This window comes from Perna viridis, chromosome 9 (genome assembly GCF_037379345.1).
Source record: "Perna viridis isolate PV_CMFRI_1.1 ecotype Kerala chromosome 9, ASM3737934v1, whole genome shotgun sequence".
Taxonomy (NCBI): Eukaryota; Metazoa; Mollusca; class Bivalvia; order Mytilida; family Mytilidae; genus Perna; species Perna viridis.
In genome coordinates this window covers 39,041,684-39,067,983 of record NC_142453.1, presented here as the reverse complement: position 1 = coordinate 39,067,983, position 26,300 = coordinate 39,041,684, and the positions used below count along the sequence as shown (strand labels likewise).

Here is a 26,300-nt window from a genome sequence, read left to right as displayed (position 1 = left end):
TTGAGTTAGGGCAAGTACTCACAATATAAGTCAGAACAGTCTTTAAAGGAACTGTTATATAAATTTCATACAAATCCATTTAATTGAAACTTTGATTATATTTTCTAAAATCATCTTTACAGAAATTCTTATTTTTTCGGACTTACATGATCTCGACTTGTAGAAGCCATGATTTCTGTCAGACCAATACAGACACCCTGTCTCTGGTCTGGCTGGTCAGAATCCAGACCTCGCTCTAATATTGGCATAATCTCTGGTAAAACTCTCTCTCCTAACTTCTTTACTAAATCTCCCAAAGTTCTGGCAGCTACCTGTCATGTAAAACATAGTGTTACACATTTGTGTGAAAATTACATTTCCATAAAGAAGCAAAAGTAGTCCATGTTAAAAAAAACTCATCAGATAGTACAAATGATATGCTGCATCATGCACATATATAGAATGGGGTAAAATATTCTGACCTGTCAGTTCCCTTTTAATGCAATCAGTTTTCTGTTGTTAAATCTAAAAAAAAATGCACAGTATTGTCAACCATAAGCCACTAGACATTTATTCTATCCTGACAGATGCCATTAATATTAAAACCCATCAGATATGATTTTTGTGTCTTACCTGACGTTTATCATGACTAGTGCTGGCAAGACATCCCAGTAGCAGTTGGAAAAGTACACCAAGGATTTCTCTGAGAGTCTGTGGTGTATGGGACACAATGATCTTCCATACATGGAGGGCTGACTGACGGACAAGTAAAGCAGTATCAGACCTGCCCATGTAGAGACCAGCCAGGACTCTAGATCTTCTTTCTTTACCCAAAGCCTGCATGATCAGCTGGAAGGAAATGTTCAACACATGAATCTTTCTAGAGACTTTTATTCTGAACAAAATTCCGTAACAATTCGTAAGGAAATATAGGCATTTATTCTCATTTCAACTGGAAATGACATTTTATGTTTCATATTGTGAAAATTAAAATGCACTCCAATGAAAATAGTGCACTGCAAAAGTAAAAATAAATTAACTTGCTCTCAATAAGACTATTGAAGGTTTTTTTCTGTGAATAATTTATACTATACATATGGTATTATTTTATTAAGTGAATAATTTCTTACAAACAGACCAGTTTGGTAAGAGAATAAAATATGGTACAAAATACTACTTACTTTGGATGAAGTTTCTGTTCCAAAGTTATCATCATCGTGAGCAGTTTCTGTTGTCATTTTACCTGTCACACCTGTATTCAGGAAAATAATAAATGACTTTAATAAGAAACTTATTAAGGTAAATAAAATGGAGGTTCCTGTTGTGTTTAGTAATACACCTTTTATTTGTAGCCAATTATTTTGCATGATTTTGATTCTTATTACTGAAAGTATTGAAAATAAGTTTGCATACAATATCTCTCAGAAAATAAATACTTACCAGATATCCTATACAACAGATCACCCAGCAACTGTACGGAGCTGTATCTAATTCTCCAGTTATCGTCAAACAGTCCTTTCTCCAGCTCAGGTAATAAGAGCTCTATTGCTGTATCAGCATACATGTTAATGATTCTCTGTCCTGCTAACAAGGCTGTCTCTCTAACATACTCAGATTCATCAGCCAAAGCCTAGAAATACAAATAAATATACAAAACAAAGCTATAATAGTTTGTAAATTTACATAGTAACCACATAGGGAGGGGATTGGGCCCATCGTACCATGATTTTTTTCTACTGGCACTCTTATTCTCTTATTCAAACTGACAATTCACAGTTCCAAAAATGACAAACAGACTTTTCTACACAGCTCCTTGATTCAAAGAAGATATGGCCATTCTGCTGATTTCTATCCAAAAAGATTTAATAAAAATGGAGGGAAAAGATGAAAACATTTCACAAGTGTCTCCAAGTCTGTTTGTATCTTTGTTTGAATGTGGGAAGAGTTGGGCAAAGTTTTGAATGCAAAATATTCAATTGATTTTGAGGAAACTTCATATGATGGTTGAAGTGGGTCTCTTATGTAGATGTGCATGAAGGGAGATAATTATTGGCAGATCCTTGCAAGAAGAAATGATCCAACTGATGATTTTTCTTTAGTGAGTCTTCTCAAAATTTGTCTATCTAATACATATTAAGTACATGTGTAATATATAGTTATTTTCTGAACTGTTTCCCTGATTGAACTTTCCCTTACTTGTAGAATAGAAGGTATAATAGGACCAATATATTCCAAGAAGTCATCCTTGAACACTGAGGGTAGATATATATACAACATGATGTAACCATCTCTGACGAACGGTGGAATGTTTGTTCTCTCTGCTGTCTGTATAATACCAGGCATCAGTCGCTTTAGTTCTTGTTGACCTAACCCACCAATGACCTCTGCCATACCTGGAAACATTAAATAACACAAGTATAGAACACTCTACAACGTTTTAAAGTTTCTAATATGGTAAAAAAAGAAAACCAATTCCAAAGGAATAAAAAAATATAAACAAATGACTTATTGAAATGTAAGCATAGATGACCATGTATAGATAAGGGCATTTTGATGTGTCATAAAGACAAAAGTCACACACACGGCACAATAATTATCTTGATGTAAATCATTCCCAATTATAGCTTCATAATTTTAGCTCGCAGAATATTTGGGACAGACATCAATAAAAAAAGGTATGGACAGCAAAATAACTTAGGCCATGAAAATGTATGTACATGTTTAGGAATTTTTATATTCTTTCTTAATTTATATTATCTTATTGCAAATCTGTGACTAAAACAACAACTTCTTAACTAATCAATCATCTTTATTTTTATCTTACCCTGAGCAGCACCAGATCTGTCCACTGAGTTGCTCTCAGACTTAAGTGTATCCATCAACCATTTCAACAACTCATCAAACTTAGCCCCACCAATACCTCGGACCATAGCACCAAGGGCCTTGGCTGATACAGATCTGACCTCTGGGACAGGGTCCAACAAGGACTGTTTCAGGCCTGGTATTACCTTCTCTATATATGGATCAAGATCCTGTAATACAATAAATGGGTTCTGATATTGAATCTACCTAAGAAGTTTAAGAAACTTGTTTGTCTTCAAGTATTAACCACATAACAGTTCAATAAAAAAAGTCCAGGCAACCAGAAATTCATGTGCTTTTTTTTTTAATCTAAACATCAGCAGGAAATCATGTAAATTATGTGTTCATGCCAAACTGCCTTACCAAGAATTTCAAAAGTTCATCTTAAGAGGTTAAGTTGTCATAATTTTCAAATAAAGGTCACTCCAGTCTCATTAAAGCTTTGAAAACCTACATGTATGACAGGCAGTTACACAAACTTTTTTGGCTAGGAAAAACATTTTCAAAAAATAAAAATCAAACCCTCAAGAGGTTTTCCTACCTTTTGATCAGTAAGAGATGACATGTTTCCTATAATTTGAGCAGCCATTTTTCTGGTTTCAGTTTGCCTATCCTGGAAGGCTCTCTCTACGACAGGCATGATCAAAGCAAGTGAAGGTGCATCAATAAAATGTACAAACTTAGTCTCCAGTAAGGACTTCAAACATTTTAAGGTCTTCTTAGCTGGATCTTGTAGAGCATCGAGTAAGGTTGGTACAATCACTGAAAGTATGAATAACATAGTGTAAATACAATCATCATTCTGTGTAAGAGTAGTATAGGCTAATAAAAATCGCCATGCACCACTGGTCTTGGAACAAATTATGACAGATCTTTCCTGGTTTAATGTTTGGTTCATTTTATAAATATGCTTTAGCATGAGAGGTTAATCAGTGCTTGTCATTTATACTGTTATCTCCAAGATATACATGTAGACTACAGTAGCTCCAAGATATACATGTAGACTATAGTATCTCCAAGATATACATGTAGACTACAGTAGCTCCAAGATATACATGTAGACTATAGTATCTCCAAGATATACATGTACACTATAGTATCTCCAAGATATACATGTAGACTACAGTAGCTCCAAGATATACATGTAGACTATAGTATCTCCAAGGGACTATTGAAATATGTTTGAGTTATTGGAAGTTCAAGAAATTGAAGTTATAAGATTTTCAGATTTATTTTATCATCAGTCCCAGTTGTTCACTAGAAATGGCATACTTCCTACAAAGTTTTGTTAGCTTTAAGATAGTTTTCATTTTGCTATCAGAAGGTTATGTTGATTTGTAGACACAAGAAATACTGTTTGCTTTTAAGAACTTTTAGAGCTCAAGTTTGTAGGTTAGTACAGTGGATTCCGCTTAATTGCATAGCCTATTTGTCAGTAAAAATTATGCAAATAACCGGGCTATTCTTATAACCGAAATTACGATTTTACATGAAGTGTGAGTTCAGGTAAGACGACAATACTGTGGATCAACCAGGGATATCACTATTCAACATTTCTGATCTGGTATTTAATTGTTATAGACCTTCTCATTGTATTGTTCTTATATCAATAAATAATAATATATATTGTGTTTGTCTTGTTTATTGACCTTCTTTACGTTGTGTGTATTTATAAGTAAAATCATGTGTTTCTCATCTATAAATAGTCAAGTAATTTCCTGACCTTTCTATGAAAGAAAATCCCACATTTCATATTTCAGCTAGGATTCAGTGTAATATTCATCAATGTTTGCAGTTTGTGGGCTTTTGAAATGGTCTGTGTGTTTTTATTCCTCTGTTCAATCACCATTGTACACTGATAGTTATGTATTATACGTGTCATTGACCTCGATATATTCCTATGAAGTGTGGATAGTATGGGGCACCTTAGGGTAGTTGAATTTCATTAGACATTGTACTGAATGAATGATGACTTTTAATTTTCAGTTGATATTTATACCTAGTAACCCAAGCTCACTAAAAACTGTTCAGCTCATTAAAGAAAATTAAATTTACATCGATAATCATTTGTAGTCGAAAGAATTTAAATAGGGACAAAAAATACCCCAAGCTGCATCATAAGGTGATGTTTGGCATGTCGTCAGAAGTCATTGTTCACCTAGGTGCTTGTTTATTTCAATGTAATTAGAAAGGATTTAAATTGTCTTTTATGTTCATTATGTTTTTAATCCATTATTAACACCTCCTGATTGATGATAATCTAGTTTGCACAACAATAAATATGATTGACATATTTATGACCCAAAGGCTTAAAATAGAATTGGGAAAACCTGTCTTTACCTGGATGAGGCAAAATTCTCTATGCAATAAACCAAAATGCACCTGCAAGGCCTATGCAAATAAGCGATTTTTTCCCTAATAGAATAATAGGAAATGGTTTTGTGCAGGAGAAAATTATGCTAATAACCGAAATATGCAATAAAGCGATATGCGATTAAGTGGAGTCGACTGTAATCTGTTTTCATTTTATCATCCTTGATGCTTCCATCACAACGAGTCGGAATATTACTGTGAAAGTACTTTAATTCGCAGATACCAATTTTTGTGGACTAAGAAAGAAACACAAGTTCATGGATTCTTGAATTCATGGTTTTGAGGTTTTAAGAATACATATCAATGGAAATCTCCTGTTAGTTGGGAACCAAATTTTGTGGTTTGGCCTATCCACAAAAACCAAGAAAATTGGTACCCCACGAACAATAGTACTTTCACAGTATTTAGCTTCAATCAGTATTATTTGTTAAATTAAAACAACTTCATCAGGTGTGGACATAAATATTATCTGTGATAAACTAAAATGATACTTTGATTAATGATAAGGCTTCTGTTTTCATACCTTTTAATACCCAAACTGACAAAATGGCTGACGAGTCAGTTGGTGTGTTTGAGAAATCAAAGATTATTTACATCATGTAGGAGAGAATTTACGTACTCTGACAAATCCGGATGCTTGAGCCATCCAAATTCAAGCCAGTGAAGTTTGACTGTATTTTATGAAATGTCTTAGTTGTATCATTTGATTGAAATACTACACCATTTTGTATCAAATGATAAACATGAAACTTAAAGACAACAAACCTTGAATTTCAGGATTTCTGATGACATCCCCAATCTGTCTGAGAGCCTGTGCTCCAGCTTTCTGTACTTTAGTATGGGAATCAGTCAGTACCTCAGTTAGTTTAGGTACGATGCTGGGTAGACAGGCAGACAGCTGTTTAGGGGCACAGTAAGCCATGGCACCTAACAACTCTACAGCACCTGTATATCAAAATTGGCTATTATAGTTACATGTATATAAGCACAATGTCTGAAAAAGGAGACCTAACAGCTGAAAAAACTGCATACCCTGTATAGAACCTGTTGGTATAACTTTGAACAATGGAATACATTAAATTGACTATGACACAAAATATCAAGTCGTTTTTTATACACACATGAAAACAAAGGAGTAAATAAATTCACATTTGTACCTTATTATTGGAATGGAACATTCTTCACCCTGATTTAAAAGTTCATTCTTGTAGGGGATGGTCTATATCCATTCATAACAGTTGTCATTCTAAAGCCGAGACATTTAGTACCCCTTTTATCAAAATTATGTGTTACACAATGTATAAACAAAAAAGATTTTTATCTTCAAAGTGCATCAGACATTTTAAGTCAGAAGACAACATATGACACCAAATACCAACCTGCTTTTGTTCTCCAAGCATCTTCCTCCAGACCTTTCAGTAGAGATGGTAGTACTAGTTTGACACCATGAGCTGTAAGCATCCCCATAACTGCTCTAGCTGTGTCGTCTGCTGCCTGAAATATCACAATCAATGTATAACTCATCCCAACCAACCTAGGATCTGAAGAGCCATAGTGAAATTTATTTTTAACATTGACAGTTTGAAAATTTTATAAGGAACCCTGAGAAATGTATCTATTTTTTTAATTGAAAAAATAAACTTTTCTAAGATTGCCTTCTATGCCACTATCTGGGATAACTGGACAGTAAACCATCTAGTTCCACAGGTAAGTATTGATCTGAATAGTGCATATAATTGTTCATAAAATGGATATCTATCTGCAATTTTAAGTATATGTGCAATATACTTTAACATTCAATTTTGTTCAAATTAAATCATAAATCAATATAAGATGAGATGTGTTTTATATCTGTAAGTAACTGCAGCTTACCTCTCTGACATACTGACTGTTATCACCAAAACACAGCAGGAGATGTGGCAAAATATGGACAACATATGGTTCAAATAGCTTCCCTAACATGGTACACATCATCTCATAAGCAAATAGGGCACCTGTAATTTAAATATTTGTAGTGTTTTAATATAAAGTAACATTTCACCCTTACAAGGCACTTCACCTGCCAATTTAAGTGGACTTCATGCCGATTAATTCTGAGTGTAGTTTTTAGTTTCTCTTTGTTGTTTAACTTATCATTCATCTATTGTCCTGTTAGTGTTCTCAGCTTTCCTTGACCATGATTACCACAAGTTTGAATCTTTCGTAGAAATTCTACCTGTACTTCCCAACATCTTACACAAATCATGTTAAGTAAATTATTCACCTTCACAATATTGAAAATACCTACAAACGAATAAAAAGCAAGAATTTTTTTAGAAGCAAGTACCCACATTTTGTAACCCCATCTCAAGTCATAACCCCCCCAAAATGTCTTTTTGTTAACCTTTAAACATTGCTTAATGAGGACATAACCAGAAAAATTGGTGTTACCCAAAGATTTCTATTGCCTTTTTCAATGTCTGATAACAAAAAATAATACTTTAAAATAAGTCAAGTATTTTGTTTAACTTCCTTGTCATGGAAAATAAAATGTGAATTGGGGAAATTACCTACCTACCAATAGCAATTACCTCCCAACCAATAGCAATTATGAGTTAGAAACACAAACTTCATCTAAGTTGGCCCTACCTTCTCTTTTCCTGGGATTTTTCTTGTCCTTGACAGCATCTTCCAGTCGTGACATGATATCCTGTTGTTTCAGTGCCGTGATACCCAGACCTCTAACCAGACCAGCCAAACCATAGGCTGCTCCCTTCCTTTCTCCATAATTATCAGAGTCCAGTAACAACTGCATAAGTCTCTGTACCAGTTCTGGGGCATCAGCACGAATTCCTGGGATCAGGGGAGGTAAGCAGTTGGCTACAGCTTGTTGTACCTAAAAAGCCAAAAGAATGGTAAAAAGGGCAATAACATGAATGAATTTTGTTGTTTCATTACTATTCTTCACAGACTCCATAACCATACTTACATGTAAGTGTTGAAAATCCTTGTGAGCTAATCCAAGCAAAATTTCAAAAATAGGTTTTCATATCCCTTGTTTTTTGCTGAGAAAATTTATGATTCATTATACATATACATTGTTAGCAAGGCCATTAGGAAATGTCATGATCATTTCTCATTTATATGTACTTTATCATTTCAATTCTTGCATAATAGTGATATTTTTAAAAGGCATTCCATGAAAACAAATGTAGTGTCAGATGGGGAAGGCACTTTTTAGCTTATATATTGGTGGTTGTCAAAACTCTTCATAAATTGAAAGAAATATACACCTACCTTGTTGCATAAAATTGCCTCTATAGGCAAGATACTAGGCAAAAAAAAAGCCTTCCCTTCAGTACCTTATAAGCTTTAATGAAACAGCCCTAATTGGTATTAGAAAAAGTTACCTCTTGAGATGGTGTAGACAGTGCACCAATCAGCTGTGCTACAATAGGTTTGATCTTAGGGTTGTCCTTGTCTAAATGTTTGGCCAGACATCCCATCAGAATAACAATACTCTGTCGGACAGCATCATTACTGGCAGTGTCAGGAGCACTGCTCAGAAATTCTTCGAATACTGGTAATAATTTGTTCACATGCTCCTGAATATAATAAAGTATATAAATATAATCAAAAAATCAATTCATGTTCTAAGATATCACAACAGAATCTTAAGAAAGCTAGGATCTGTTGATCTGACCCTTTAATTTCCATTAATATAGAATGTTAACAGAGAAGATTAATTTTGTGATATTAGAAACATAAGATAAAAGGAACAGATTAGTAGTACATGTACATGTTTTCATATAAGAAATTCATTGGTCTGATAAAGCTTGTCCCTTACCTTTCCATGTGTATTAATAGCAGCCAATGCAGCCTCTCTCATTCTAGATCTTACTCCTGGTGCCCTGTCTCCCAGAGCATCTGGTACATAGAAAGAAAACAGATCTTCTATCAGCTCTTCAGGGACTAATGGGGCCATGTCTTCAAGGGCATATGCAATACCACAACGTGACTGCCAGTTGTCCGGAGGTGGTTCACCTATCACTCGCCCAAAGGTATCTAGTTCTGGAGGTGGCAACTGAAAGAGGTAATAAAATTGATACTCTGATTCATTACAATGGTATTTTTCTTAGCAACACTACCACTAAAACTTTTCCTTTTGCCATCAATTAATGTCTCCCTACATTTAAAAATATGTATCATGTGTTTAAAGTAACCATTCTGATTAGGTAATATCCCAGCCACTTAGTTCAGACTCTGAATCAAGGTGTCTCTTTCAACAGTACATGATAACGTCATAGCTTCATGCAAGATTGTTTTGAAGGGGAGATTAACTCAGTTGCTTACACATATTACAAGCTAATTCTTACTTAAGGACTTCCTGTTTTACAAGAAATTTCCAGCAGTTTCTTACAATCTCTAAAGGGGATATAAATCTGTCTAAGCTCTGCTGTATGTTTCACTCAAAAATTTGATTTTTAAGTCTGAATGTTTAAGTTAATGTTACCTTCATCTGAAATAAGCATGAAGCAATAACCAAAGTTACTTTCCAAGTCAATGAAAAAAACTTACAAAGAGTTTCTCTTCATATTTAATTTTCAGTTGTTCTATGGTAGGTGTAACATATTCTTGGTGACACTCTAGAGTTTTATGCAAGGCTTTAGCTGCAGCTTTCTGAATAGTTTCCTCTGGGTGTACAATATCATCTGTCAGTGGAGTACACATATCTTCATAGGGCTCCTCTAAGTTCAACTTCTCTCTTAATCTGTACAAAACATCAAAACATTTAAACGTGTTAACTACAGTAAAACATTAAAATCAATGAGTATTAATTTCACATTTTGTTTTGTTTTGATTATGTCAATGTTTGAGTTTTATTTCTTAACTGTATATACTTTACTTTTTGACGTCAATAAAATTACATGAAGATTGTTCATTTTAGAAATATTATAGTGACAACTAAAAAATAGATAATTACTTTCACAGCAATTTCAATTTTTCGTAATTTTTTTTTAAAATTGTCAACTTAACAGAGAGAAGTAAAAATAATAACAATGTATCAATCAAAACAAAAGAAAATTACTTCAATAACTGTTTAAAAAGTAAGAAATGAGGTGAAAAAAGCATCATTTTTACAGATAAAACAATTTAAAATACCTTTAGCACTGTAAAGAATATTTACTCACTCTTCAGCTAATTTCTGTACATTTTCATCACTATCATAGCACGCTACCCAAACTCGCTGAGCAACCTTCAAACCTAACTCATAGTTATCATCCAGATTAGGTAATATCCCAGCCACATACTTCAGACTTTGAACCACAGCATCTCTGGCAGCAGTACAAGGTGATCTCATAGCCTCAAGCAAGATTTCTACCTCCTTGTCTGTAGCTCGAGCACACCCCTCATCACCTGAGATACTGTCTGCTACCTCAGTTAGTCCAACACTAGCCATTTGTTGTAATTTTGATACAGAAGTGGAGATTACATTCAGGAGGAGTCTCAACATGTCCTCTTGTGGTAATAAAGCTGGATTCATCTAAAAATAAATACAAGATAATAATTTGATACTTTGTTAAGTTTATTCAATAGTATAAAATATCATCATCAAAAGAACAAAGAAACATTGTGTCTGACATTTAACCGAGATTCTATACATGATAAAAAGTGTAAACACACCTTTATAGCTAGTTGAAATAGACCAGTTCCAATTTCAATACAAATCTAGCTAGGCTAGTGAGTAATTAAAATAGCTCTCTAGGTAGAAATATGTCCTAAATTACAACAATGTATCCTAATTCATTGCCACAGAACACCTGTGTAATCTTAAGGACACTGTCTTTTTAGTATTGAAGTTGGAGCTGGTCAATTTCAACTAGCTGTAAGTAAGTTCTGATTTTTCATTTTTTTACAATCTAACAAGTATCATATAATACATTCACTAAGAAGACTTGTTCATTAACACAGCCAACTTTGGAACTTAGTTCTTACATTTTCATTATCTCCATCACTCCTCATTTCAGAATGAGCTGATATCAGAACAATAGCCTTAGATTGACAATCCAAATCCTTGGATACAACCTCTCCTCCATTCCTCAACACACAGCTCAATAAATAGTAAAAGAATGTGAAGGTAAACCCTGGGAAAAGTTTGTTATCATCGTCATCATCAGAAACTGATAGGTCAAAAAGATGGTTGACAACTCTGGTTCCCTGTGCTGCTGGTACCTCTCTTGTCCATTCTGGGTTGACTTTACATTCAGGATTTTGAAGTCTCAATGTCACATTGCTGACTAAGTTTCCTATAGTTTACAAATATACCATACTTTAATATCACCTATATTTACATAGAAATCTAAGCACAGTGAAATGCATGTTTATTCCTTTGACAATTTTTTATTCAAACAAACACTTATGATATGACATTCAGACATTGATACAAACACTTATGATAGGACACTCAGACATTGTTACAAACACTTATGATAAGACATTCAGACATTGTTACAAACACTTATGATAAGACATTCGGACAGTGATGTTTCTTATTTTTTTCAGTCAGCAGAACTGTAAGATTGACAACTGCAGTAGATGTTGGTAATGGCTCTTCTCACACTACATCTTCGCTTAAAATTTATCTAATGCATACATATAAAATGTATAATGTATAACATGTATTTTGTTAGATATTTCATTTGTATATACTAGATTTTTTTTATCTTGCAGTCAAAAATTAATTTTTCAAAAAGACATGTATTCAGAATACAAAATGACCCTTCAAATCTGTTAAATATAATACAAGAATCTTATCTTTACCTACCAAGTTGTTTATCATCAAATGAAGCTTGGCCAAGATGGAGGAATACATCACTGATTTGAGGTGCAGCTAGAGGGGATTTCAACAATGGCACTATAATCTTACAAATGTCCTTCATGTATCGACACAATGACTGACGATCTCCAGATAATGCTGCTTCTAATATCTGACAACCACAGCACAACTCATGGTTCAACTGCAAAAGTACACGAAAAAAAATTTGACAGTAGCATAAGAATGAAAAAGTTAGATGTTGTTTAAAGTTATAATCATACAATTGTTTGTATAACAACAATTCTATTGAAAAAAAATTATCAGTTAAATCCTTATAATTTTTAAAGTTGAATTTCTTAAGTTAACATTCATTTGATCTGAGCATCTTTGTATTCTAGAATCTTTACCTAATGTATCACATTTACTATAACAACTGCATTTGACATTCATTTTGAATGGGGAAAAAAAACAGTCTTTATTAAGGTAAAGAAAAAGACACTATCTCCTTCAATTAAAGTTTTATAAAACTGGACTGTGAATTGAAATATTACCTCCTTAAGTTTAGCCCTTATCTTGGCCTCTTTTTGTTTCTGTGCCTCTAATTGTTCTTCCTGTTTCTTCGTTAATTTTGGTGCCTCTTTCGTCGTCTTTCCTTTCTTCTTGGCCAACTCCTTATAAAAACAACCAGAATAAGGAATTTATAACAAAATAACACTTTGTAGAAGCATATTCTCTACCAGTTATCTTAGTAATGTTTTGTTATAACCCAAATACTGGACTGGGACCTCATGTTTTATTGTCCATGTTAAGAGGCTTGGAAGTGATTTTTGAAAATGTATCATGAACATTTGGGCAAATTGTGATATGCTAAGAGAAAAGCAACCATTTAAAACTCAGATATGTGTATTTTCTTTCCTTTAAAATCCAATGATGCAACTTGTAAAATGGTAGTGCATCAAATTTTTTATAGACATTGAAGATTTTAAAGAATCTGAGATCTTTCAATAAGTTTATTCGAATCGGTAAAAATTTACATGCTCTTGATTATATTCCTTATTTTATCTCCATCTTTTAAAATTGTAAGAATCATGTAAAATTAAAGAAATAGTGAAATAATTTTACTTGTCAGACAAAAGTTATTCAGCATCTTTATTTCAGAAATTAAAAACAAAATTCTCAGTTTAAGTTTTTTTTAAGAATCAGGCAAAATCGGAAAAATTAGAAACATGCATATCAGAAACTCATAATTTAACTATATAATTTCACTCAAGGATGCTTTTTCTATTTAATACTACCATTATTACTGAATTTGATCAGAAGTTTTTTCAATAGGTTTCAATAGATTGCTAGAAAAATGTGGTTATTGACAGAGACAGCCCTTGAAACGTTCACTTTCACTTCATTTCATTGAAATTATAACTCAATTTGCCAAAGTGGTATTGGAAAATATTATCTTTGATCCTTGATTTTGATGGTGCAAACAGTCAAATCAAACTTTCAAAATTGTGGGTTCTTTTCATACCATGTATCACCCATTGCCTGATTCTTACATTTTCAGAAACTGAACATGAACCATTGTGAGAAAATTGAGAACAACCAACCTTTCTAAGTTCGATCTCAGCCATCTGCTCAGCATAGGAGTAAAGTTTGTTCTCTCTTCTGATATTAGACTGTTTAGCATCCTCAGATTTCTCAAATCTATAGCAATAATATAATTGTCCATTTAAATGAAATTAAGGTTAATATATATAATTAAGAATTTTTTTCTACGAAATTATGAAGATTTATGTGTATTTACAACTAAACACACTAAAAGCATTAACAATAAAGCAGTATGTCTAAATACAAATACAGCTATTACAATAGGCTTCAATGTGCATTTAAGTGTTGCCTCATGACTAACTCTTCTGATTAAAATCTACATGTATATCTATTTAAGAAGAAGAACAGTTTAAATATCAATGGTTGTGTAACTATGATCAATGTTTTCATTTTCTGAAGGTATTTTATGCTATATAAACATTTCTTCTTACATTTTAATATAACAGGAATATCAAACACATACTAACTCAAACATTCCATATCAAGGACAAATTTGATAAAAAAAATTAATATGTCCAATGTATTTTGAATGGTTATTGAAAAATTTTAGATATTTCATAACATTCTATTTAATCTTTATAACAAGATAATAATAAAAGTATAATATAATTTACTTTTCCAGCATTGATCTATCATAAAGCTCTCCATCTGGTGTCAAAAATATCCCATAGTCATCTCTAGTAATGGTCGACATCTCACTGTTGCTTAGCAACCGTGACACATACTGAATCATAGGTGGCAGCACTGTTTCTGGAGCAATCCATACAAGAGTTGCTAAAGAGTTCCTTATACTCTTGAAAGTAAAACATCATATCTAGTTTTAACTGAAGTATTTATATCATATTTCATATTTATGTACAATATACATGTAAAAAGAAAACCCAGTCACTCTTGCACACATGATATTTTAGATTATTGTGATTTGCAGCTGAGAAGCTGCTACTAAGAGTGATCAGTTTTGGTTTTTTTTATCATACACTGTATACCATTTGTTGAAAGCAAATGAAAGCCATGTTAACATTTTTTTTAATTAATGATAATTGTCAGAAGTCAATTAGAAAATTAGTTTATCTTAACCTACATGTGTAATAAAATCAAGATAATTCATATTACGAAAGATCTGTTCAATATATGAAGGTCCAACTATGTGATACATTTCTGATTTGGTAGATAAGTAAAATGTATTCAACATAAAATTTCAAAACAGTCATTACCTCAGAAAGCTCCTTTCCTGTCATCACTGGAGTCAAACAATCAGACAGATGTTTTCTGATGAAGTTTCTGGCATCAAGTTTTAGCCGAGCTAATATATCTGTCCATGTAGCCGCATTAGCATAAACTGCAAAGACAAGTTGATTCAGTGTTCCTTCTGTGGTCATAATAGATCATTTTATTTTATTTTACCACAGATCACCAAAAAAAAAAATTAGCAACATTCTACTATTATGACAGTTTTTATATCAATTCAGAGTCCAGAATGAAAGAGGCCAACAATATTGAAGTTTGACATATGAGCTAACACCCAGACAGATATTGCAAAACTGAGACTGAAAAACAAGTTTCCATACATGAGAAGCCGCACCTTCTGTTAAGTCAATATTTACACATATTTTAATAAAGATACTGACAGTTACAACATTCAAACCATTATACAATGTATCATACAGCCATACTATTTGAAAAGATCACTTTAACATGGCGACATTCTACTACAAATACCTACCAATACATGGATGGTGAGCTGGGACAAGGGATGCCCTGGCAATGGAGTCAGCATCCTTACTATCAGCGTTCTCTACATAACTTACTGTCATTAATGCTCGAGATAGAACTATAGGTTTAATGTATTTGGCCTGTTCTGGGGTGTTCTCCTTCTCAGAATCAATTAACTCAGGATCTATGAACTATAATAAAAGAAATAATAGTAATCTTTACACTGATTTAAAACAGCTTATCAGAGATACAATATTTTGTTAAGGTTTGTAGGAGAATTAATAAAAAAAAATTTCTATAAATAAAGAAAAAATCAATGTACATGTAGTTGGGAGTTTTACTGTTTTCTGTGATGTTTATTGTAGTTACTGTTTCATTGATTACATGTAACCAATCCTAACTTCCCTTTCGGGTGTAGAAAATTGTGGTATACTTTCATAGGGATCAAAAGAATTTTACTGAAATTAGAAAAATAGTAGTTTTTGGACCCATATTCATAAATAATAACTCCCAAATGTGATTTTAATTCTTTCTTTAGTACAATTTCATAGAGATGCCTTCATTCTAATACATGTTGAAGTTATTGTTTTGAAACTAAATGTCAACTAACACAAACAAAATCACCAGAACATTAACACAATATAAATATTTTATGTCAATTAAAAATAAGACATTTTTGTATGTAAATATTCTTTTCTTAATGAATATTATTATATGTATACACAGAAAAATGTATCTTAGGCCATCAGTACAACTAATTTCAAAAGTAAAATAAAAATAAGATTTCAGTTTACTGTGGGAATAAATGGATACATGGAAACAGTGATACTTACTTTCTGACTGGCTAGAATTTGATCACATTCTGCTATAAGAGCCAATGAGATAGATGTCCCACCAAGCAAAGACAAGAGACGTTTGACAGTGACTTCAGTGCTTTGTCTGACAGGTCGTGATTTATGGGTCAAACAATATATTATGGCACGATAGTATGGTCTGAAATTAGAACATGAATTGTACTACGATAATAATTAATCATAACAATGTAAATATAAAATTAATGAACTACAACTTTCTTGTTTCATCTTTTGATTCTTTTCACTTCAATAAATTGTCATATAAAACAGAGGGATTTTTTTCACAGAAATTATCTTTTTCTTTAGTCTTTTTCTACATTGTGACTTTTACAAATGGTACTTCTTCCATCTTGTTCTGAATATTAACCAAAAGTTCCAACTTCTACATGATTTATAGGCTTACTTTGAGACTGCCTCCGTCATTTTCTGTGGGTATTCTAGGATCAGTCTTTCAGACAAGGTCACAACATTCATCAAAACTGAAAGCAGAAACAGAAAGTATAAAAGAATATTGCTTTTATAAGACAATTCACCTACCTGGAGAGAATGTCTTTTTCAATTGGCAGAAAAGGATGCAAATGTTTCATTTATTTGGAAATATGCTGTATGATGACTTTCAGGTACTTTTTTTTCTTATGGATCAAATTCTTACGATATTTTCGTCATTCTATCCTACACACGTTTACATGTATCATATACGAATTACAATGAGGATCTGAACAGCCACACAACACATCAATTACCTGTACATAAAAATATACACATGGTATTATAAAAAGATTACCTAAAGCTGTTCCTGAGGTATTTACACAAATCTTTCAAAACAGAACTGACATTGTAGCATGTGGGCTGTTCCAGTAAAACATATGAGGGACAGGGGGAAGGCACTTTTATTATTTGTATATGGGTGGGTGTTTAGGTCTCTTGACAAAAAATACAGTTTAATACAAAACATCAATAGAGCTTCTATAGGTGACTCAGCTGGAGAAGAAGTGCCTTTCCCAGGTACCTCATATCTTTTTATGGAATAGCCCTATCAAAGCCAATTTAGGAGGGTATAGTCTGTTTTTAAACTTCTTTGTTCAAGTAATACTTACTATCATCTCCAACCTGTGACAAGAATTTCTCATTCAAGAAAAGCTGCTTCTGTGTATCCAGAACTACATTCCAAAATGGTCCTAATTTAGACTCTTAAAAAGATGAAATAGAAAAATCAACATTTAACAGAAGAAAGCATTAAATACATGTCATCAAAATAAGTATGCATTGCCAGTAGATGTACATGTATTAGCATATGAAGTTTTATATACAAGATTAAATATTATAAATCATGAATACAGTACATACTTAGAATCAGAAACTTGTGCTTTCATTTTTACATTTACTATAGAAGTGTCTAGGTTATGGATCTAGAAGTCTATACCCAGTTTTATTGTACTTTAGTATGATGGATTATCGTTATTTTGTTTAAAATCCCTTTGATCTTGCTATACGATAATTTTCAATCTCACGCCAGTTGAGTGAGAATGAAAATTATTGCCAGTTTCTATGTCCTCGTGTGACATACAAGCAACAGCGTAGTAATATTTGACAACCCAAATAACTGTCTGTTTGTTTACTGCATATAAAATAATGGCTAATTTGAGACAATATTTTCCAGTCTACAGTGGAAAATGATTAAATACAGTAACTTACCCGATTAAAATTGATAAATCCAAAATTATTCCACAAATTTTAACCGCGACCGTCATAGTTAAGCGATTTTTTTTTCAAATGATGTGTATCACTGCTGCACAACATACGTGACGTCACATAGCATGTCACCGAAAAATAGTCCCGAAAGGAATTTGTGACGCTTATAAAACTTACATATTTAGGTCAGGAAAACGGAAAATAAAAAACTAATACCTTACAATTCAGCAAAACAGCAATAAACAGATTATTCAATATTTTTTCAGCTCATGGGAGTTTCTCATGCTCATCTTGTCTCACGGCAAAGCCGCTCGATGAGATAAGCATGAGAAACTCCCTCTCGTTGAAAAAATATTAAATAATCTAATAGTATCCATTCACGTGACATTAAAGTACCACAGAGATGTTTTAAAAGATTAGAAAAGGTTATGAAGGTACAAAAGTAAGCCTACATAGCATAATGTTTTACCTGCTTGAATGTCAACTAATGACAACTTGACTAACAAACAGGATGCAGTGACAGCTTCAGACACCAAATTTGATTGGTTAGGTTGACTTGTTGCCTTGGTAATAGTCTGGACCAAAACATCCATCAGTTCAACAGCTTGAGGAATAGTATCACCTAAAAAATAACATAAGCCTCAAATGCAAACTACTACAGTAATCTTCTGTGTATTCAACAAAATTTTTCCTCATTTCCAGAAGAGGGTACGTGAAACACACTAAAATAGGGAGTTTCTAGATTATTTTTCAGGTGAAATTTCTGGAAGAAGTTATCATAAGAACTGAAGTTGTTACTTATTGACACCATGTTGTATTTTTGAAAACATTTGTATAAAAGGGGGGGGCATATTTTACACTAATGAGTGGAATACATAAAGAATACTGTAGATACAACCAATGTTTAAATTAAAATTATTTATCTTCATTTCCTGGAGATACATTTTAAAATTAAATTTCACCCAAAATCACCATGCATACTGTAGAGTAAATATACCTTGGAAGGCTGAGTTCATACACTGAAGGTAAGAATTTCTTACTGCTGATGTAGATGTCCTTAACCCCATTCCTTTCTGAAATGGATATAATAAACTACTTAAAGGGTTTCTTTTTACATTGAAAATATAAAGGTCAACTATCTTGATCTTTCACAATGAAAATGAAATCATTAAGCTGTGTATGCACACATCATATTCTTTAAACAAATAACTTGTTCTGCTAAGCCAGAATAGGTCAAGTGCATAAAATATTCAGGTCAGTTACATGTATATTGGTAATACAATGTATACATTAATAACAATAATCAGGTCAGTTACATGTATATTGGTAATAAAACTTGCAAAATGTGAAAAATCCTACGCCAACGAAGGTAAATATTATATCATACAATAGAATGATTAAAACCTTTCACAACTTTCACTATAATTTCTGACTTTACAATACGTAATTCTACATTATTAAAAGTATTCAAATCTTAAAGTTAAAATATCTACATGTACTTCTATACATTAATCAATAAATGATAAGACTTCCTAAGTACTAAACAATCTCTAACCTTGAACCATTGAATGAGTTTGTCAGGAACACAGGTATAGAACTTAGTACACCACAAAGATAACATCTGTAGGGAATGTACCAAGGTACCCTCATGGACTGTCGAAAGTAATCATATCACATAAAAAATACATGTACATTTATGTAAATATGTTTAAATATATATAAATAAAGGGTAGAGATTTGAAGTTCAACATGTGCATATTGTTTTTAACACCATAAATGTACTTTAATTTAACCATTAGGTAAATGACCCTGCATATTACATCTAGTCATACACATTCAACTTTTTTGCACATAAAAATATCTGTTCTACATGTGCCTTAATTTTTTACTGGATTTTACATGTATAAATTCGTAAATTTTCCCACTTTTTGGTGTATAGACATTAATTTTCTGTTGTTTCTATTTCTACAAAAACACTGAATGTTTTAATATTCCAAATTTGATAACAAAAGATTGTAACAATTTACCTTCAGATTGGAGAAGTGACAGGAAGTTCTCAGATACATTGGTACTCAGGTTCTGTACTGTGTTTGCACCACTTACAGCATTCTTACTGACATTTCCAATTGCCTGAAGGACACTTATTCTCTGGTCAGCCATACTTAATTTTCCCTCAGAACCTAAAAAAGTTCAAACAAATGTAGACTGCAAGGTTGAACTCCAGATTTAAATAAGGTTTATAACAAAAAATTATGTAGAAGTAATCTGAAAAGAAATACATGTTAGGTATTTAAATTTTATAGAATATTGATGGCAAGCCTTGAAACATGTATACATTAAAAAGGACTAGCAGAGTGCAAAATAATTAAGGGCTATTCCATAAAAAAGTGTGTCCTTGGGGCAAAACACCCATGATATTTAGGGGTACCATCAACACATTAAAATCAAGATGCAATACATTTGTCTTATAAGAAAAATTCAAATTTTACCCCCACCAACACATTAATAAATCAACTGCATTCTGTCCCCCCTTGAGACATTTTTTCTGGAAAAGACTAATCATTAACTGTATAAGAATTTACCAAGTAACTATGGTTGTAAACAGTCATGTTTATCACCCTACTGTGTGTAGGTCCATTGTAAAGAATTTTTATAAGTTAATGTTTTTTAAAAAATGTATATGCTTGCCCTCTTTTTATTATTTCATTGTAATTTTTATTGAAAAAAAAAAAACCTGCATGAAGAGAACGTTTTCTTCATTATCATAGACTGGATCAAAGGCATAGTAAGCCAATTTTTGGCTGGTACTGAACACAATAACACATTTTTTTAATAAGGTGTAACAGTTAATGGTAAATTGAAAATTACATTGTAGATGTGTTGTGTCTTTATGAATGGTGACCACTGGATGGAGAGGTAGTCAAAGAGTAGGATCATGTTTTATCAAAGTCAGACCATTTTCTCATTGACATTTTCTGAACATCACACCTTTTATTATAAATATAATTACCATTAAGTACTCCAAATAAATGGGTAACAATTTTCTCTATAGCTTCATGGTCACTACATTGTTCAGCCAAGCTTCTGAAAGCCAGGGCAGCTTCCTGTCTGGTGTTATCATCTTTAGAGCTAAACTGAGCTGTAAAATAAATGTTGGTTAAATACAAGACCTTTTTTTCCTTTTATTTCTACTACATTCTAAGTATTAACATAAGCAAATAGCATGGGTTCAAATTAGTTGCAGTCTAAGGTCTAGGATTCTCAAATTTTTATCCAAGGACCTTTAACCCTTTTCTTTCTCACTTCATTGTAGACTTTTGGCTTTGCTAAAAGAAGCCATTGATTCAAACCTTCAAAAATTCAGAACGTTCATCACTTTGAAGTAAAACTGAACCTTTCAGAAGTTCAATAACATAACATACCATTTCAGTAACAGTCAACACTAATACACTTTACTTATTTATTACTTAAGTACAAACATATTTTCTTCTATGCTATTTTTTTTTCATAAATTGTTTCCACTCTAAGAGAACCACTCAAACTAATTTCATAAATGTATACTTACTACCAATGATTTTAGATAGATCCAGAGCATATTGTCCTAAATCCAGAGACAATCCTGACATCATGTAATCTACACCTGTAATATCAAAATGTGTTTCAAATACAATGTTTAAACATAATGAAAGTATACAAATGTACATTTAGGAGGTACATGTAGACCTAGGGTAAGGGAAACAATTCTTGAAATCAGTAATACTTTTGTATCATATTCAATTTCACCAAAGCCTATCAAGCTTTCATTTGAAACACAATAAAATCAATCCAAGTTACTTTGATGCTTACATGAGATTGATGTAAAATGCTAAATACAAACATTCCAATGATTTTTACAAGTTGTGTCCCTTACCCTAGGTCTCCCTCCTTAAATCAAACAACTTTTCTTCATGTTAACACACATCTGCAAGAATCACAAGATATATTGTGAGCAAAGGCTTATCATTGGTACCCCCTGGAAAACAGATATTGACTGTAGAAAATTAAATTTCATTGCAATGGACACCTAAAATGTTATAGAGTCTTAAGATTAATGCAGTGCCCTCTCAATATCTGAACATCAGTACAAACAAAAAAAGTCAGGAGAAACAAGGAGTAATCTTCTTCCTTGGCCCATTGGATACCAGCCTCTTGGTCAAGTTTCTACTCTGTTGTTAGATCCCACTTTCTTGGCTTATTGAATACCAGCCTCTTGGTAAAGTTTCTACACTGTTGTTAGATCCCACTTTCTTGGCCTATTGGATACCAGCTACTTGGTAAAATTTCCCTCTGTTGTTTGATCCCACTTTCTTGGCATATTGGATACCAGGCTCTTGGTAAAATTTCCCCTCTGTTGTTTGATCCCACTTTCTTGGCATATTGGATACCAGCCTCTTTGTTAAGTTTCTAGTCTGTTGTCAGATCCCACTTTCTTGGCATATTGAATACCAAGCTCTTGGTAAAATGTCTACTCTACTGTTAGACCCCACTTTCTTGGCATATTGGATATCAGGCTCTTGGTCAAGTTTCTACTCTGTTGTTAGATCCCACTTTCTTGGCCTTTTGAATACCAAGCTCTTGGTAAAATGTCTACTCTACTGTTAGACCCCACTTTCTTGGCATATTGGATATCAGGCTCTTGGTCAAGTTTCTACTCTGTTGTTAGATCCCACTTTCTTGGCATATTGGATACAAGGCTCTTGGTAAAATTTCCACTCTGTTGTTTGATCCCACTTTTTTGGGCTATTGGATACCAGGCTCTTGGTAAAATTTCTACTCTATTGTTAGACCCCACTTTCTTGGCCTATTGGATACCAGCCTCTTGGTAAAGTTTCTACTCTGTTGTTAGACCCCACTTTCTTGGCCTATTGGATACCAGCCTCTTGGTAAAGTTTCTACTCTGTTGTTAGACCCCACTTTCTTGGCATATTGAATACCAGCCTCTTTGTTAAGTTTCTACTCTGTTGTTAGATCCCACTTTCTTGGCCTATTGAATACCAAGCTCTTGGTAAAATGTCTACTCTACTGTTAGACCCCACTTTCTTGGTATACTGGATATCAGCCTCTTGGTAAAGTTTCTACTCTGTTGTTAGATCCCACTTTCTTGGCATATTGGATACCAGCCTCTTGGTGAAGTTTCTACTCAGTTGTTAGACCCCACTTTCTTGGCCTATTGGATACCAGCTACTTGGTAAAGTTTCTACTCTGTTGTTAGATCCCACTTTCTTGGCATATTGGATACCAGCCTCTTGGTGAAGTTTCTACTCAGTTGTTAGACCCCACTTTCTTGGCCTATTGGATACCAGCTACTTGGTAAAGTTTCTACTTTATTGTTAGATCCCAATATATTGGCCTTTATATCTGAAATTCTCTGTGTACATGTACATGTATATACCTACTTTGTAAGATAATTTCAGGGTTCCTTAACATAGCCTTCTGAGCTGCTGGTACCATCTGGTTCTTCATATCCTCATGGGTACAATGTCTCAGTACATCTTTACAGTTGACCTTAATAGGGAAAACATTAACATTTAAAACCAATTAGTACAAATGTAATCTTGGACTGGTACATTCCCCTTCACATGTATCAAGTTATCAAGTGGTTGTTGAAATGGCTTTCAATAATATGTGTACTAATATAACTATGTGATGGTTTTAAGGTTATTACTTATGTACATTTTTGTAAAGGAACTAGTAAGACCTCATTGGTTATGGGAGTTCTCTATCCTCTTGAAAATTACATCTTCCATCTTCATCAGAATTTTATTGTGAGGTTCAATGGTTATACTATACATTATAATTAATGTACATGTAAATTTGATGAGTCAAGTCTCAATAGGAATGTCTAAACTACATACATGTATTAACCATATTGTCATTGCCTTGTTCAATTAGCAAGGAATATCAAAGGAATCACATAATTAAAAATTTCACATTTCTGTACGTACCAATAATTCTTTAGGTGGTTTACTTCTACTTCCCATCAACTGCTTTACAAACATTTCTAGGAATTTGTCCTGAAAAGGAGAAAAGATACTTGATGTAACTGGTATAAAATCATGCAAAATAAAATGTATGCACTGAAAAATAAAAACATATAAAAAGAGGTAGTCCGTAGTCCTGATGGTTGGATAAATGGCTATAAAGAAAGAATGAACAAGACTTTATTTCAAATACTCTAAAATTTATACAGACTAAAAATGAATAAATACATGTACTTAGTTTTATAAGTACAGAGATTTTATAAAAATCTGTTTGACTGATTTCAGGTTAACAAATGACATTTTTTTAAGTTTCAATGTCACCTTAAAATGGCAGCATTAAAATAAGAATAACCCAACAACAAAGTACTTGTCACTACCTTATCCACTGATCTATATACAACAACAAACTACTTGTCACTACCTTATCCATTCACCTATATACAACAACAAACTACTTGTCACTACCTTATCCACTGACCTATATACAACAACAAACTACTTGTCAATACCTTACCCATTCACCTATATACAACAACAAACTACTTGTCACTACCTTATCCATTCACCTATATACAACAACAAAGTACTTGTCACTACCTTATCCATTCACCTATATACAACAACAAACTACTTGTCACTACCTTATCCATTCACCTATATACAACAACAAACTACTTGTCACTACCTTATCCACTGACCTATATACAACAACAAACTACTTGTCACTACCTTACCCATTCACCCATATACAACAACAAAGTACTTGTCACTACCTTATCCATTCACCTATATACAACAACAAAGTACTTGTCACTACCTTATCCATTCACCTATATACAACAACAAACTACTTGTCACTACCTTATCCACTGACCTATATACAACAACAAACTACTTGTCACTACCTTATCCACTGACCTATATACAACAACAAACTACTTGTCACTACCTTATCCATCCACCTATATACAACAACTAAGTACTTGTCACTACCTTATCTATTCACCTATATACAACAACAAACTACTTGTCACTACCTTATCCATTCACCTATATACAACAACAAACTACTTGTCACTACCTTATCCATTCACCTATATACAACAACAAACTACTTGTCACTACCTTATCCATTCACCTATATACAACAACAAAGTACTTGTCACTACCTTATCCATTCACCTATATACAACAACAAACTACTTGTCACTACCTTATCCACTGACCTATATACAACAACAAACTACTTGTCACTACCTTACCCATTCACCCATATACAACAACAAAGTACTTGTCACTACCTTATCCATTCACCCATATACAACAACAAAGTACTTGTCACTACCTTATCCATTCACCTATATACAACAACAAACTACTTGTCACTACCTTATCCACTGACCTATATACAACAACAAACTACTTGTCACTACCTTATCCATTCACCTATATACAACAACAAACTACTTGTCACTACCTTATCCATCCACCTATATACAACAACTAAGTACTTGTCACTACCTTATCTATTCACCTATATACAACAACAAACTACTTGTCACTACCTTATCCATTCACCTATATACAACAACAAACTACTTGTCACTACCTTATCCATTCACCTATATACAACAACAAACTACTTGTCACTACCTTATCTATTCACCTATATACAACAACAAACTACTTGTCAATACCTTATCCATCCACCTATATACAACAACTAAGTACTTGTCACTACCTTATCAATTCACCTATATACAACAACAAAGTACTTGTCACTACCTTATCCATTCACCTATATACAACAACAAACTGCTTGTCAATACCTTACCCATTCATCTATATACAACAACAAAGTACTTGTCACTACCTTATCCACTGACCTATATACAACAACAAACTACTTGTCACTACCTTATCCACTGACCTATATACAACAACAAACTACTTGTCACTACCTTACCCATTCACCCATATACAACAACAAAGTACTTGTCACTACCTTATCCATTCACCTATATACAACAACAAATATATACCTTGAATTTAGAGATAAGATCTTGGTTTCTGATGTAATACAGATATTTCATCAGTACACTGGCAGCTGCTAGGTTATACATAGATGGTTCCACAGACTGTAATATTTTACCATACAGCTCCAACATTTTATCTGCCTAGAATAAATACATACCCAATGATTATGGTACACATAGAGGAAGTTGGATTTTTCTGTGCGAGACTTTAAAATGTGACTGGAATAGACAGGTGTCTGGTATAGACAGGTTTTAAGATTATTCAGGGTTCAGATTAGACAGGTTTCAATGTCATTTATGATGTAGTAAATATGTATTTAAATCAGTAATCATTTTCTTAATATTTTGGATCATTTTAAAACTTGTACTTTTA

At 33.0% G+C, this 26,300-nt stretch overlaps 1 protein-coding gene across 1 annotated transcript in view; it reads right to left on the bottom strand.

Annotated features, from left to right (window-relative positions):
* LOC148608424 (stalled ribosome sensor GCN1-like) overlaps nt 1-26,300 on the bottom strand; it is a 47,860-nt gene that overhangs the window by 11,100 nt on the left and 10,460 nt on the right. Inside the window, exons 6-39 of the mRNA XM_088546990.1 lie at nt 25,934-26,068; nt 23,856-23,924; nt 23,307-23,415; nt 21,437-21,511; nt 20,882-21,010; nt 19,899-20,051; nt 19,427-19,524; nt 18,869-18,944; nt 18,341-18,493; nt 17,277-17,369; nt 16,583-16,658; nt 16,159-16,318; nt 15,336-15,516; nt 14,827-14,951; nt 14,227-14,405; nt 13,612-13,708; nt 12,562-12,681; nt 12,020-12,212; nt 11,191-11,501; nt 10,386-10,738; nt 9,772-9,964; nt 9,041-9,277; nt 8,604-8,798; nt 7,843-8,089; nt 7,087-7,208; nt 6,594-6,708; nt 5,980-6,159; nt 3,383-3,603; nt 2,804-3,011; nt 2,176-2,372; nt 1,420-1,609; nt 1,161-1,231; nt 613-828; nt 147-311 (exon numbers count right to left, since the gene is read on the bottom strand). Of these exons, the coding sequence (XP_088403116.1) occupies nt 147-311; nt 613-828; nt 1,161-1,231; nt 1,420-1,609; nt 2,176-2,372; nt 2,804-3,011; nt 3,383-3,603; nt 5,980-6,159; nt 6,594-6,708; nt 7,087-7,208; nt 7,843-8,089; nt 8,604-8,798; nt 9,041-9,277; nt 9,772-9,964; nt 10,386-10,738; nt 11,191-11,501; nt 12,020-12,212; nt 12,562-12,681; nt 13,612-13,708; nt 14,227-14,405; nt 14,827-14,951; nt 15,336-15,516; nt 16,159-16,318; nt 16,583-16,658; nt 17,277-17,369; nt 18,341-18,493; nt 18,869-18,944; nt 19,427-19,524; nt 19,899-20,051; nt 20,882-21,010; nt 21,437-21,511; nt 23,307-23,415; nt 23,856-23,924; nt 25,934-26,068 (5,442 nt within the window). The remainder of the gene's footprint in view (nt 1-146; nt 312-612; nt 829-1,160; nt 1,232-1,419; nt 1,610-2,175; nt 2,373-2,803; nt 3,012-3,382; nt 3,604-5,979; nt 6,160-6,593; nt 6,709-7,086; nt 7,209-7,842; nt 8,090-8,603; nt 8,799-9,040; nt 9,278-9,771; nt 9,965-10,385; nt 10,739-11,190; nt 11,502-12,019; nt 12,213-12,561; nt 12,682-13,611; nt 13,709-14,226; nt 14,406-14,826; nt 14,952-15,335; nt 15,517-16,158; nt 16,319-16,582; nt 16,659-17,276; nt 17,370-18,340; nt 18,494-18,868; nt 18,945-19,426; nt 19,525-19,898; nt 20,052-20,881; nt 21,011-21,436; nt 21,512-23,306; nt 23,416-23,855; nt 23,925-25,933; nt 26,069-26,300) is intronic.